The sequence below is a fragment of the Neolamprologus multifasciatus genome, chromosome 10 (genome assembly GCF_963576455.1).
Source record: "Neolamprologus multifasciatus chromosome 10, fNeoMul1.2, whole genome shotgun sequence".
In the NCBI taxonomy this organism is placed as follows: Eukaryota; Metazoa; Chordata; class Actinopteri; order Cichliformes; family Cichlidae; genus Neolamprologus; species Neolamprologus multifasciatus.
The window spans coordinates 33,166,285-33,177,619 of NC_140448.1; the positions used below are offsets into that span (position 1 = coordinate 33,166,285).

The window sequence follows — 11,335 nt, forward strand, 5'->3', positions numbered from 1 at the left end:
CATGTTTGTTTTTAACAGGCAGCTGATGATGTCAGACTCTGCTTCTAGGCCCCGCCCATTAAACACACCTGTACCTACATAGATAAGCTCTGTTGGCTGAATGCAGCTGAAGTGGAGTCCACTCTGCATGGACACAGCCTCCACTGACTGCCCTCACATGTGCTTTAATGCAGTGTACTGAAGCACAACACACACACAACCTGGCCAAGTCTACCAAACGTCCGTGCCCAGGTAACACCATGGGTTGGACGTGACTGCTGGGACAGAGCGACTCTTCTGTCAGCACACAAATGAAGCTGCGCTGCACAGGAGAGGCTGGTAGTTTATTAGTCGTTTATTTAATGGGTTTGCTGTGGGAACCAGTGCACAGTAGGAGACAAAGTGAGTATAAACATGGAGGCAGCCTGCGCTGTGTTCATGTGAGAAATGTCTGCCTCCTGCATCCACATTATCAATGACTCACACTCCCAGCTCTTTGTATTACTGCACATCGGTATAAAACCTCCACCTCTCTGCGTGTTTACGCTTTTCTTCTTTTTCTCACATTTCAACTTCTTTGATTTTTGGCTTCTTTGAAACTAAAAGTCTCAGATTTTCAGTTTGTGAAGAAAAAGAAGAAAACAGAAACATTTGGATCGAATAAAGAAACCTCTGTGTGATGGAGACGTCTCCACCAGCCAGCAGAGTGTGTGTGTGTGTGTGTGTGTCTGTGTGTGTGTGTGTGTCTGTGTGTGTGTGTGTGTCTGTGAGTGTGTGTGTGTGTGTGTATCTGTGTGTCTGTGTGTGTGTGTGTGTCTGTGTGTGTGTGTGTGTGTGTGTGTGTGTGTGTGTGTGTGTCTGTGTGTGTCTGTGTGTGTGTCTGTGTCTGTGTGTATCTGTGTGTCTGTGTGTGTGTGTATCTGTGTGTCTGTGTGTGTGTGTGTGTGAGTGTGTGTCTGTGTGTGTGTCTGTGTGTGTGTGTGTGTGTGTCACAGAGACAAAGTCTTTTTGTCCTCTGTTTTCTTCAGTTAAAGTCAGTTTTCAGCTTCGTCTGTTCTTCGTCAGTCATGACGCCGCCACCATCATTTCTCCTCCATCAGCTGTGACATCACTGTGATGAATGCGGCGAGGACAAATGAAAGCTCCCCGTGTGAAACTAACACAGCTTAAAACACCAAACAGAACATGGAAATGAAATAAGGACAGACGGCTTATGGTGACCAACCCACGGACTACAAAACACACTGATGACATCATCATTTACCTGTGAGGTCATCACTGTGCAAGTTTCACCAGATTCTGACCAAGACAGGAGGAAGAGGAGGAGGAGGAAGAGCAAATCCTGTGGACGGACGCCTCGTTGTTGCTCCTGAACTTTAATTTACCACAAGTTTAAAACTGATTACACTGTAACTGTACTTGATTACAGCTGTACTTTACTACAACTGTACTTTATTACAACTGTACTTTACTACAACTGTACTTTATTACAACTGTACTTGATTACAACTGTACTTTACTACAACTGTACTTTACTACAACTGTACTTTATTACAACTGTACTTGATTACAACTGTACTTTACTACAACTGTACTTTATTACAACTGTACTTGATTACAACTGTACTTTACTACAACTGTACTTTATTACAACTGTACTTTACTACAACTGTACTTTATTACAACTGTACTTGATTACAACTGTACTACAGCTGTACTTGATTACAGCTGTAATAAAGTACAGCTGTAATCAAGTACAGCTGTAGTACAGTTGTACTTGATTACAGCTGTACTTTACTACAACTGTACTTTATTACAACTGTACTTTATTACAGCTGTACTACAACTGTACTTTATTACAACTGTACTTTACTACAACTGTACTTTATTACAACTGTACTTTACTACAACTGTACTTTACTACAGCTGTACTACAACTGTACTTTACTGCAACTGTACTTTAACTGTACTTTATTACAGCTGTACTTTACTACAACTGTACTTTACTACAACTGTACTTTACTACAACTGTACTTTAACTGTACTTTACTGCAACTGTACTTTAACTGTACTTTATTACAGCTGTACTTTACTACAACTGTACTTTACTACAACTGTACTACAACTGTACTTTACTGCAACTGTACTTTAACTGTACTTTACTGCAACTGTACTTTAACTGTACTTTACTGCAACTGTACTTTACTACAACTGTACTTTACTACAGCTGTACTACAACTGTACTTTACTGCAACTGTACTTTAACTGTACTTTACTGCAACTGTACTACAACTGTACTTTACTGCAACTGTACTTTAACTGTACTTTATTACAGCTGTACTTTACTACAACTGTACTTTACTACAACTGTACTACAACTGTACTTTACTGCAACTGTACTTTAACTGTACTTTACTGCAACTGTACTTTACTACAACTGTACTTTACTACAGCTGTACTACAACTGTACTTTACTGCAACTGTACTTTAACTGTACTTTACTGCAACTGTACTACAACTGTACTTTACTGCAACTGTACTTTAACTGTACTTTATTACAGCTGTACTTTACTACAACTGTACTTTATTACAGCTGTACTTTACTACAACTGTACTTTAATTGTACTTTACTGCAACTGTACTTTACTACAACTGTACTTTACTATAACTGTACTTTAACTGTACTTACTGCAACTGTACTTTAACTGTACTTTACTGCAACTGTACTTTACTACAACTGTACTTTACTACAACTATACTTTATTACAGCTGTACCTTATTACAACTGTACTTTACTGCAACTGTACTTTACTACAACTGTACTTTACTACAACTATACTTTACTACAACTATACTTTATTACAGCTGTACCTTATTACAACTGTACTTTACTGCAACTGTACTTTACTACAACTGTACTTTACTACAACTATACTTTATTACAGCTGTACCTTATTACAACTGTACTTTACTGCAACTGTACTTTAACTGTACTTTACTACAACTGTACTTTACTACAACTGTACTTTACTACAGCTGTACTACAACTGTACTTTATTACAACTGTACTTTACTACAGCTGTACTTTACTACAACTGTACTTTAACTGTACTTTACTACAACTGTAATTTACTACAGCTGTACTTTAACTGTACTTTACTGCAACTGTACTTTACTACAACTGTAGTACAGTTGTAGTAAGTGTAAGTGTAAGTAAGTGTACAGCTGTACTTTACTACAGCTGTACTTTACTACAACTGTAGTAAAGTACAGCTGTAGTAAAGTACAGTTGTAATAAAGTACAGTTGTAGTACAGCTGTAGTAAAGTACAGTTGTAGTAAAGTACAGTTGTAATAAGGTACAGTTGCAGTAAAGTACAGTTGTAGTAAAGTACAGTTGTAGTAAAGTACAGCTGTAGTAAAGTACAGCTGTACTTTACTACAGCTGTACTTTACTACAACTGTAGTAAAGTACAGCTGTACTACAACTGTACTTTATTACAACTGTACTTTACTACAGCTGTACTTTACTACAGCTGTAGTAAAGTACAGCTGTAGTAAAGTACAGTTGTAATAAAGTACAGTTGTAGTACAGCTGTAGTAAAGTACAGTTGTAGTAAAGTACAGTTGTAATAAGGTACAGTTGCAGTAAAGTACAGTTGTAGTAAAGTACAGCTGTAGTAAAGTACAGCTGAAGTACAGCTGTACTACAGCAGCTGTAATAAAGTACAGTTGTAGTAAAGTACAGTTGTAATAAGGTACAGTTGCAGTAAAGTACAGTTGTAGTAAAGTACAGTTGTAGTAAAGTACAGCTGTAGTAAAGTACAGCTGTACTTTACTACAGCTGTACTTTACTACAACTGTAGTAAAGTACAGCTGTACTTTACTGCAACTGTACTACAGCTGTACTTGATTACAGCTGTGCTGTAAACTCAGTACTGTAGTACATTTCCAGACTGGTTGCAGCTCTGATGATACACACGTAAACACTGCAGCCGTTCACACTCGCAGACACACAAACAGGCTGTGTGTGTAGCTCCGCCCCCGTGACCTCCCCCCAACCTCCATCACAGAGACACACTGTTCAGTGTGGCCGGACAGTCGTCCCTCACACACTCACACACACTCACAGGATGGCTGCCGTCTCTCCTCCAACGCCCCGATCCTTCATCGCCCTCCTCTTCCTCCTGTCAGGTGAGAAGCACACACTCTGACATCAGCGTGACATCACAGCACAGGTCCTGACTCGTGGGTGTGACAGCGGCGCTCAGGTCTGTTTGTATGGCGTGAATGACGCCTCGTGGCTTCCTGTCTCTTTGTCTGTGAGCTCGTCTGTTCTCGTGGTCGTCTCTGCTGGTCGACTGTTTCTCTTCTTCTGATTCAAAGTTTACCCAGCACAGAGCGCCGGTCAGCTACAGGAAGTCAGTACTGCGTGTTTCCTGGATTCTACGTGTTTTTATTCGATCCTTCGCTCTTCTTGGTCTTATGTCACATCACATCTCGTGCTGTCGTACATGAGGTGTGTTTACACGTGCAAACGTCATGTTTGTGCGTTTGTGCTGCAGGTGGACGGTTTTCGTGCGTTTCCTCTTTTAAAGTAATGGAAGGGGGCGTGGCCTCTCTGTCCTGCCAGTACTCCGTGCAGCGTTTCGGGCTCAGCCGGGTCTGCTGGGGTCGCGGCTGCGGGACCTTCTGGTGCAGCAACATCCTGGTGCAGACCGACGAGAACGGCGCCGTCACACAGGTGTGATTACATCACAGAGGTCAGATTACATCACAGAGGTCAGGCATAACGTTGAGAACTTGATCATCTGGGGTTACCTGGCGCTCCTGTAAGCTCCTCCCTGTTTATTCTTCTGTTGAATTCATGCTCCTCCCCCTGGTTGTATAACCCTGGTCCTGGCTGCAGGTGGAGGACCGCTACCAGCTGACGGGGGACATCATGGACGGGCAGATGGACCTGGACATCCTGAACGTGAGGCGGACAGACAGCGGGCCGTACTGCTGCAGGGTGGACATCAACGGGCTCTTCAACGACCAGAAGATGGTCATGAACCTGAGAGTGGTCAAAGGTGAGCGACTAGTTTGATTTCTGAGGTTCTCCAGAGTTTGGTGATTCAATGTTCGTCCCTCTCAGCTCCGGTCTCAGTGCTCGTCCCCAGCTCTCCTCCTCCAACAGCAGCGAGCACCACGACGGAGCTCACGACTGAACGAGTGACGGCGTCACCGACCTCCACGGGTGTGACGACAGGTGAGGTGAACTCTGTTAACTCTTCTCTGTGGTAGACGTCCACTCCACGTCTCTGGTCTCTGTCTCGTTTAGCCAGCTGGAAAACTCTGTCGTCTCAGCTGGACCTTCTGAGGAGAAACTCCACCCTGCTGCACGCTGACACCCTCACTGTGAGTAAGCACCACCCTCGCCATTACCTGCCATCTTAGGCCACGTGTTCGGGATTGTACAGCCACTAGCTCATAGCTTAGCTTAGCATGGAGGCTGGAAACAGGTGCGACCGAGCCCCGAGCAGCACGTTGGAGAGTCACAGTGTTGAGAGTCAGGGCGAGGACGTCCGTCCCACAGCTGGGAACAAACTGGGTCGTCAGCAGATCCCAGCTCAGCAGCATGACTGGATGAAACCTCACCGACCTTCTGGTCAGAGGCCGCCCTGCTCTGCCACCTGAGCTACAGCCTGCTTTAAGCCTCGGACCTTTGTTAGCCAGCTAAGCTAAACTGTGCGTGCTGCAGCCTGATGACTCCTCTCCACCTGCAGGTGGAGGACGCTCTGCCCTCTCTCTCCCTTCAGATCAACGTTCCCGTCCTCTCTCTCTCCGTCAGCGTGCTGATGGTCCTCGCCGCAGCGTTCCTCTTCCTGGCCTTCAGACGTACGTCCTCATGTCTCTGCAGCACGTTTGCACACAGACACAAAGATGAGTTCATGTTTTGTTTTCTGCTGCAGGTGGAATCTACAGACGAGCCTTAAAGCCCGGCTGGTGAGTTCAGCACAGGAAGCAAACAGCACGCTAACACGCTGATGTCACACAGCGACAGCCAATCACAGCCAGCTTACTCTCACACCTGAAACAAAGCACGCAGAAAGTTATTACTGCCGTGCTGAGGCTCGCTCTGACAGTAACTCGGCTGTTTGTGACTCTGCAGCTTCTCCTCTGAAGAACCTCCTCACATCATCTACGAGATCCGCATGAGGAGGCCGGTGCAGGAGAACATCTACACTCTGGACTAGCAGAGGAACCGGAGCGGCACTCGTGAGGACGCTGGTGACGTTTGTGTTTACACAGTTGTTAGAAACACTGTTTGTGATGAGCTCAGCACTGAGAGCGTGTTTAATGATTTTTGGTGTCTGGGTTATCTCTGCTCGTTCATGTCTGTTCTACTTTCTCTTTACATTTGTGACACAGAAAAAATACAGAGGCTGATGAATGTGAGATGTTGTGGTTGAATCTCAGTGGCCTCCATAATAACGCTGTATGTGTGGAAGCCTGAGAGCCAAATAAAAGTTCTGTCTCACTTCTTAGCTATTTCTTTTTTTATTCATAAGGAGCCAATAAAAATAATCTGGGTGTCCCTACCCTCTGACAAAAAAGTGGGTTAAAGCGAAAAAGTTACGGCCTCCCTGTCGGGGAATCACGGCGCTAAACCGTTGTACCTTTTTTTGTCCATGATCACTTTGGGCTGGTGGCGCTCTACACCATTGATGTACGTGTATATTTCTCCACCTTGTGGCCAAAGACGGTATTACACCCGTGACTCCCCGTGGGGTGGTTTAGCTAAACGGCCCTAAACCGTCTCCCATTCATTCTCTATGGTAGCTAAACCACTACGGATGTAATATATTATTGGCCACTGTGGTCTCCCGGCGCTGTTTCGGCATTTTTAAAATTTCCACCTCCAGAGAAGAAGTCAGACCTCAGCGCGGAGTGTCATTAACCACAGGTGAGTAAGGTTACCTGAAAAAGGAGTAAACCTGCAGCATAAATATGCAGCTGAGTTTTAAAGGTTTATGATTCATCGTTTAAACAGTTTGTTGCTGTGTGAACATGAACGGCAGCTTTCATTACTCCGTGTGTGTAAATCAGCTCAGTGGGTTTCTGACAGAGTTATGTTGGCAACATTACACGTGTGTGTGTTGTTTTCATGTTGATAATACACACATTTAATAATTTAATGTTTATTCAGTCTTTGCACAAATTTACAAACTCTCACAAACATCTTGAAGGAAGAAAAAGGGGAAAAAATTAAAAATATAAATATGTGAAGGCCATTCTTAAGACATTTAACACACTGATCGGTCATGTGTCAACAGTTTGATTCAGTCCATAGGTTCACGATTCCTACCGCGCTGTAGCGGTGGTCGGTGGCTCGCCATCCCGCGCTGATCAGGGCTGATCGCGGGAGAAAAACCCCTGACCTAGACAAGGTCAAAAACGTAAATCATCATTCACAGAAGAAAATGAAACAGCGTTATACTGCTGTGACAAAACAAATAAATCCATAAATAACAAGTCAAGTAATTAATGCCATGTTTCGTACATTAATAAACCATAATCTCTTATAATGAATTTCATTCAAAACACTCTTATAGAAAAACATTCTCATGGGTCCCATCAAAGCATATCAGCAATAAAGCTAATGAACGGTATCCAAAGTTAATCAAATATTTAGAAAACAAGATTCAATTCAAGGTGTTGCGCAACAAGTTCAATAATCTAAAGGGAGTTTAACTCAATTCACAAGTCTCATAGGCCGTTTTGGCATTTAATCAAAAAAGTAACAAAAAACATCCAAAACGGACAAAACTACAAAATTGAATCACTCGCTCAACTCTTGATACGTTAATTCAACATTCGGCCATAGTGGGATAAACAAAAACAACAATATTCAATCAATAAAACTAGTAATTGCACTTACTGTCACTAGCCTAGCATTAGCTTACCGGCGTTTTAGGATGCGCGACCGCGGCTCCGCATTTTCATTGTGACAAAACAAACAAATAACTCACCGTTGAGCCGATTGGGAGGTGGTGTAAAGATGAATGAATCGGCCGGGTTACTGCACGCTGTCAACCGGTCTGTAGTGTAGAATTTGTCGATATCTGACAAGTACGCCAACCACAGGGACAACAGCAGCCAGAGGAGCAGGGAACAGCTGTTTCTTCTTCTTCTTCTTTGTGTTTAACGGCGGTTGGCAACCAACGTAAAGGAGCATTACCGCCTCCGACTGTCCCGGAGTATGGGTCAGACTGAGTTTACAATTTGTATCCAAATTTTAAAAAAAACGACACTCGTTCATAAACACCTATATCCTTCAGAAACCCCACCAGTTCCCTCACCTGTGTCCTACTCCCCTCCAACACACTCTTCAGATTAAATTCCCCAATTCCCCGCTCCTTCAATCTATTCTGCAGAACTTTCCTCTCCACATCATAGCCCTTGCACCGCAGTAGTACATGCTCTACTGTCTCCACCTCCTCCTGACACACTCCACAAAGCCCCGTCTCATGTCCTCCTATCATCTGTAGTGTTTTATTTAATGCACAATGTCCCAGTCTAAGCCTGGTAATGACCACCTCATCTCTCCTATTACCCCTATACAACCCACTCTCTGCCACCTCCTTCTTAAGATGATACAAATGCCAGCACGGAACAGCTGATTGACCCGGAACTTGTACAGGGTTCATTCCCGCCACAATAAAGGGATTGGCGGAAGTGGGGTCAGACGTTACCGTGGTTACACTCATCATCTACAGATATATTCAATAAATTCCCAACACATCTTGAGAAATGTAAATCACCGGTTGATTCGTCCATTTGGTTGACTTGCTTTGGAAAACCCGACCGAAAACAAGGAGCGAATATCACACCGGAAACGAAGCCCCACTGGAAGCAGCATAATTAAGGTGCACAGAGTCTATTACAGTTTTCCTAGATTGCTAAAACACATTTCCTAAAATTTTATCTCTTTGTCTGAAAACACTAAACACAAACTGTAAAATTCAAGCTACACACACAAAACCTTCAACTTGTCTTGCAAAACCAAAGATTTGACCCAAAACTATTTTAACTTTACTCAAAATGAACCACTACTGTCAAAAACACACAAAACCAGCCAATGTGCAAACACAACTTAGCAATGATTACACACTACAGAAATAAATGAAAAACACTGTGAGATAGCAGGAAAATAATATTCATCTATTCATTCATTTATTCTTGTAAAAAAGTTACATATACATAAAAAAATTATATATTTTACAGCATATTCAGATAATTTAATCTGCCTCAGCATCAAGCCTCTGTGCTGGCTCAGGCCACAGGACGTCATGTTATGGTCTCCCCTGCAATGCAACGAGATGCCAAATCCAGCCATCTCACCACATGCTCCATTCAATGCTTGAAGTAGATTTTCCTGTGTGTAAGCGTTTCAGTCGTATACTTTCCATCTCCATGCTGAGAAAAACTCCTCGATAGGGTTCAAAAGGGAGGAAACACACTGAAAAACACACTGAAATGCTGCTCATTGTGAAACCAGTTGCATATTTTTGGACTTCGGTGAAAGCTCACATTGTCCCAAAGGATATGGGATGCTCTGCCTGCTCGCGGTCTCTCTACTCAAGCAAAGCGTCCTGTAGACCATCCGGGAATGTTGCTATAAGTTTGTTGTTGTATGGCCCAACAGTAACATGCACCCTGTGTGTGTTTAAAGTGTTTCATGTTCACACTCAGGCGGACATTTACAAACCGGTTTTATCTCCTCGGCGTCGCGTCGCGGGCTGTGTCCTGTTCCTTTACAGTGATACCTCAGCTGTTAAGCAGATTCCCTCTGTGGGCATTTTTTGTTTTTCCTTCTTAATAACTGTTTGTCATCAGTGATGTGGAACGAGCTTTCTGTCACTGAATGTATGTTTGTGATTAAATTTAAATTCTTATCGTCCACCTTTTTACCCTTATCTACAAATAATTCAATAAGGAGAGATCATGAAGAGAAAGGTCGCTCAGACCAGGAGGAGGTGGTGACTGAAGAAGACCAATACGATGTAAAGTGTGCAGAGTGAACGCCTGGAGAAGGAAAGGCAGAAAATTATATGACTGTAGAAATGATGTCATTATCGATTATAACAGCACGGGAAATAAAACCGTTGTTTCCGCCCGGTTTCGAACCGGGGACCTTTCGCGTGTGAGGCGAACGTGATAACCACTACACTACGGAAACTGCGCAGCTTCCTCGTCGCACACAGACACTGATAGGCTGGGCCGTAGACCGTTATCTGTGACCTGATGAGGGTCGCATTAACATAACTGTGTTTACACATCACTGTGGGCAGGTTTCCGTAGTGTAGTGGTTATCACGTTCGCCTAACACGCGAAAGGTCCCCGGTTCGAAACCGGGCGGAAACACTATTGACGGTCTTTTTCTTTTCCTTTCTTGAATGCTAGCTAACAGCAGAGCCGTTAGCCGTCTGTGTAGTTGGAACGAGGCACGCGCAATCAAAGTGTGCACGCGCAATCAACCCAACACGTTTCAGTGGGACAGACGTGTCGCCATGTTCCAGGGAACCTATAGCCACTGGTGTTTCTTACTGCTGCTTTCACTTCAGTTTACGTTAGTCAGTACACGTTAAACAAAAACTCACGAGGACCAGTTAATGATGCGAAACGTGTGTCTGAATAAAAACAAACGACTGTTTCCGCCCGGTTTCGAACCGGGGACCTTTCGCGTGTGAGGCGAACGTGATAACCACTACACTACGGAAACCTCTGCAAGGCTGCTCACAGCGACGCAGAGCGGAGCCTTCGGGTGTGCATAGAGGAGCCCGGGCACATGTCTGTCTGCAGCTTGGAGCTGCTTTACAAAATGTGATTGTAGTGCAGCTGCTCTGTCTGTGCACTGACTCACACACAAAGATCACAGCGGAACCAGAGGCTGGAATTCCTGCACCAACATTAAATATAATAATGAAGCTGAGCACAAAGCTGTGCACCATCTTCATCAGCTGAACTCTTTGTGCCCATCAGAATCACTGTCGTGACAGATGTTTGGCACTGCAGGAGCGCAGGCCTCATAAGCCCACAGGTTTGCTCACGAGGACTGCGTGGAGGATTCTGTGGACTGTGATTCATTATTATCAGGAAGTCCTAAAAACTCTCTGAAAAGCCTTCAGCTGATCCAAAATGCTGCAGCAAGAGTCCTGACAGGGACTAGAAAGAGAGCAGATTTCTCCTGTTTTGGCTTCCTGTTAAATCCAGAATTCAAAATCCTGCTCCTCACATACAAGGTCTTAAATAATCAGGCCCCATCTTATCTTAATGACCTTGTAGTACCATATCACCCTATTAGAGCACTT

General features: G+C 43.8%; 1 protein-coding gene and 3 non-coding genes across 4 annotated transcripts; 2 read left to right on the forward strand and 2 right to left on the reverse strand.

Moving 5' to 3' along the window:
* The first annotated feature begins 3,897 nt into the window (after positions 1–3,897).
* timd4 (T cell immunoglobulin and mucin domain containing 4) lies at positions 3,898–6,507 on the forward strand. Its single transcript, XM_085175085.1, has 8 exons — positions 3,898–4,172; positions 4,544–4,722; positions 4,888–5,050; positions 5,116–5,229; positions 5,302–5,378; positions 5,747–5,858; positions 5,933–5,966; positions 6,133–6,507. Exons 1-8 carry the CDS (start codon positions 4,112–4,114, stop codon positions 6,215–6,217), a joined length of 825 nt encoding a protein of 274 aa, XP_085031211.1. The 5' UTR covers positions 3,898–4,111; the 3' UTR covers positions 6,218–6,507.
* A 3,623-nt stretch (positions 6,508–10,130) lies between these two features.
* Positions 10,131–10,203, reverse strand: trnav-cac (transfer RNA valine (anticodon CAC)). The gene has a single exon. It is a non-coding gene; the product is annotated as a tRNA-Val (tRNA).
* Positions 10,204–10,315: 112 nt separating this feature from the next.
* On the forward strand, positions 10,316–10,388 carry trnav-aac (transfer RNA valine (anticodon AAC)). The gene has a single exon. It is a non-coding gene; the product is annotated as a tRNA-Val (tRNA).
* A 285-nt stretch (positions 10,389–10,673) lies between these two features.
* trnav-cac (transfer RNA valine (anticodon CAC)) lies at positions 10,674–10,746 on the reverse strand. The gene has a single exon. It is a non-coding gene; the product is annotated as a tRNA-Val (tRNA).
* Between the last annotated feature and the right edge of the window lie 589 nt (positions 10,747–11,335).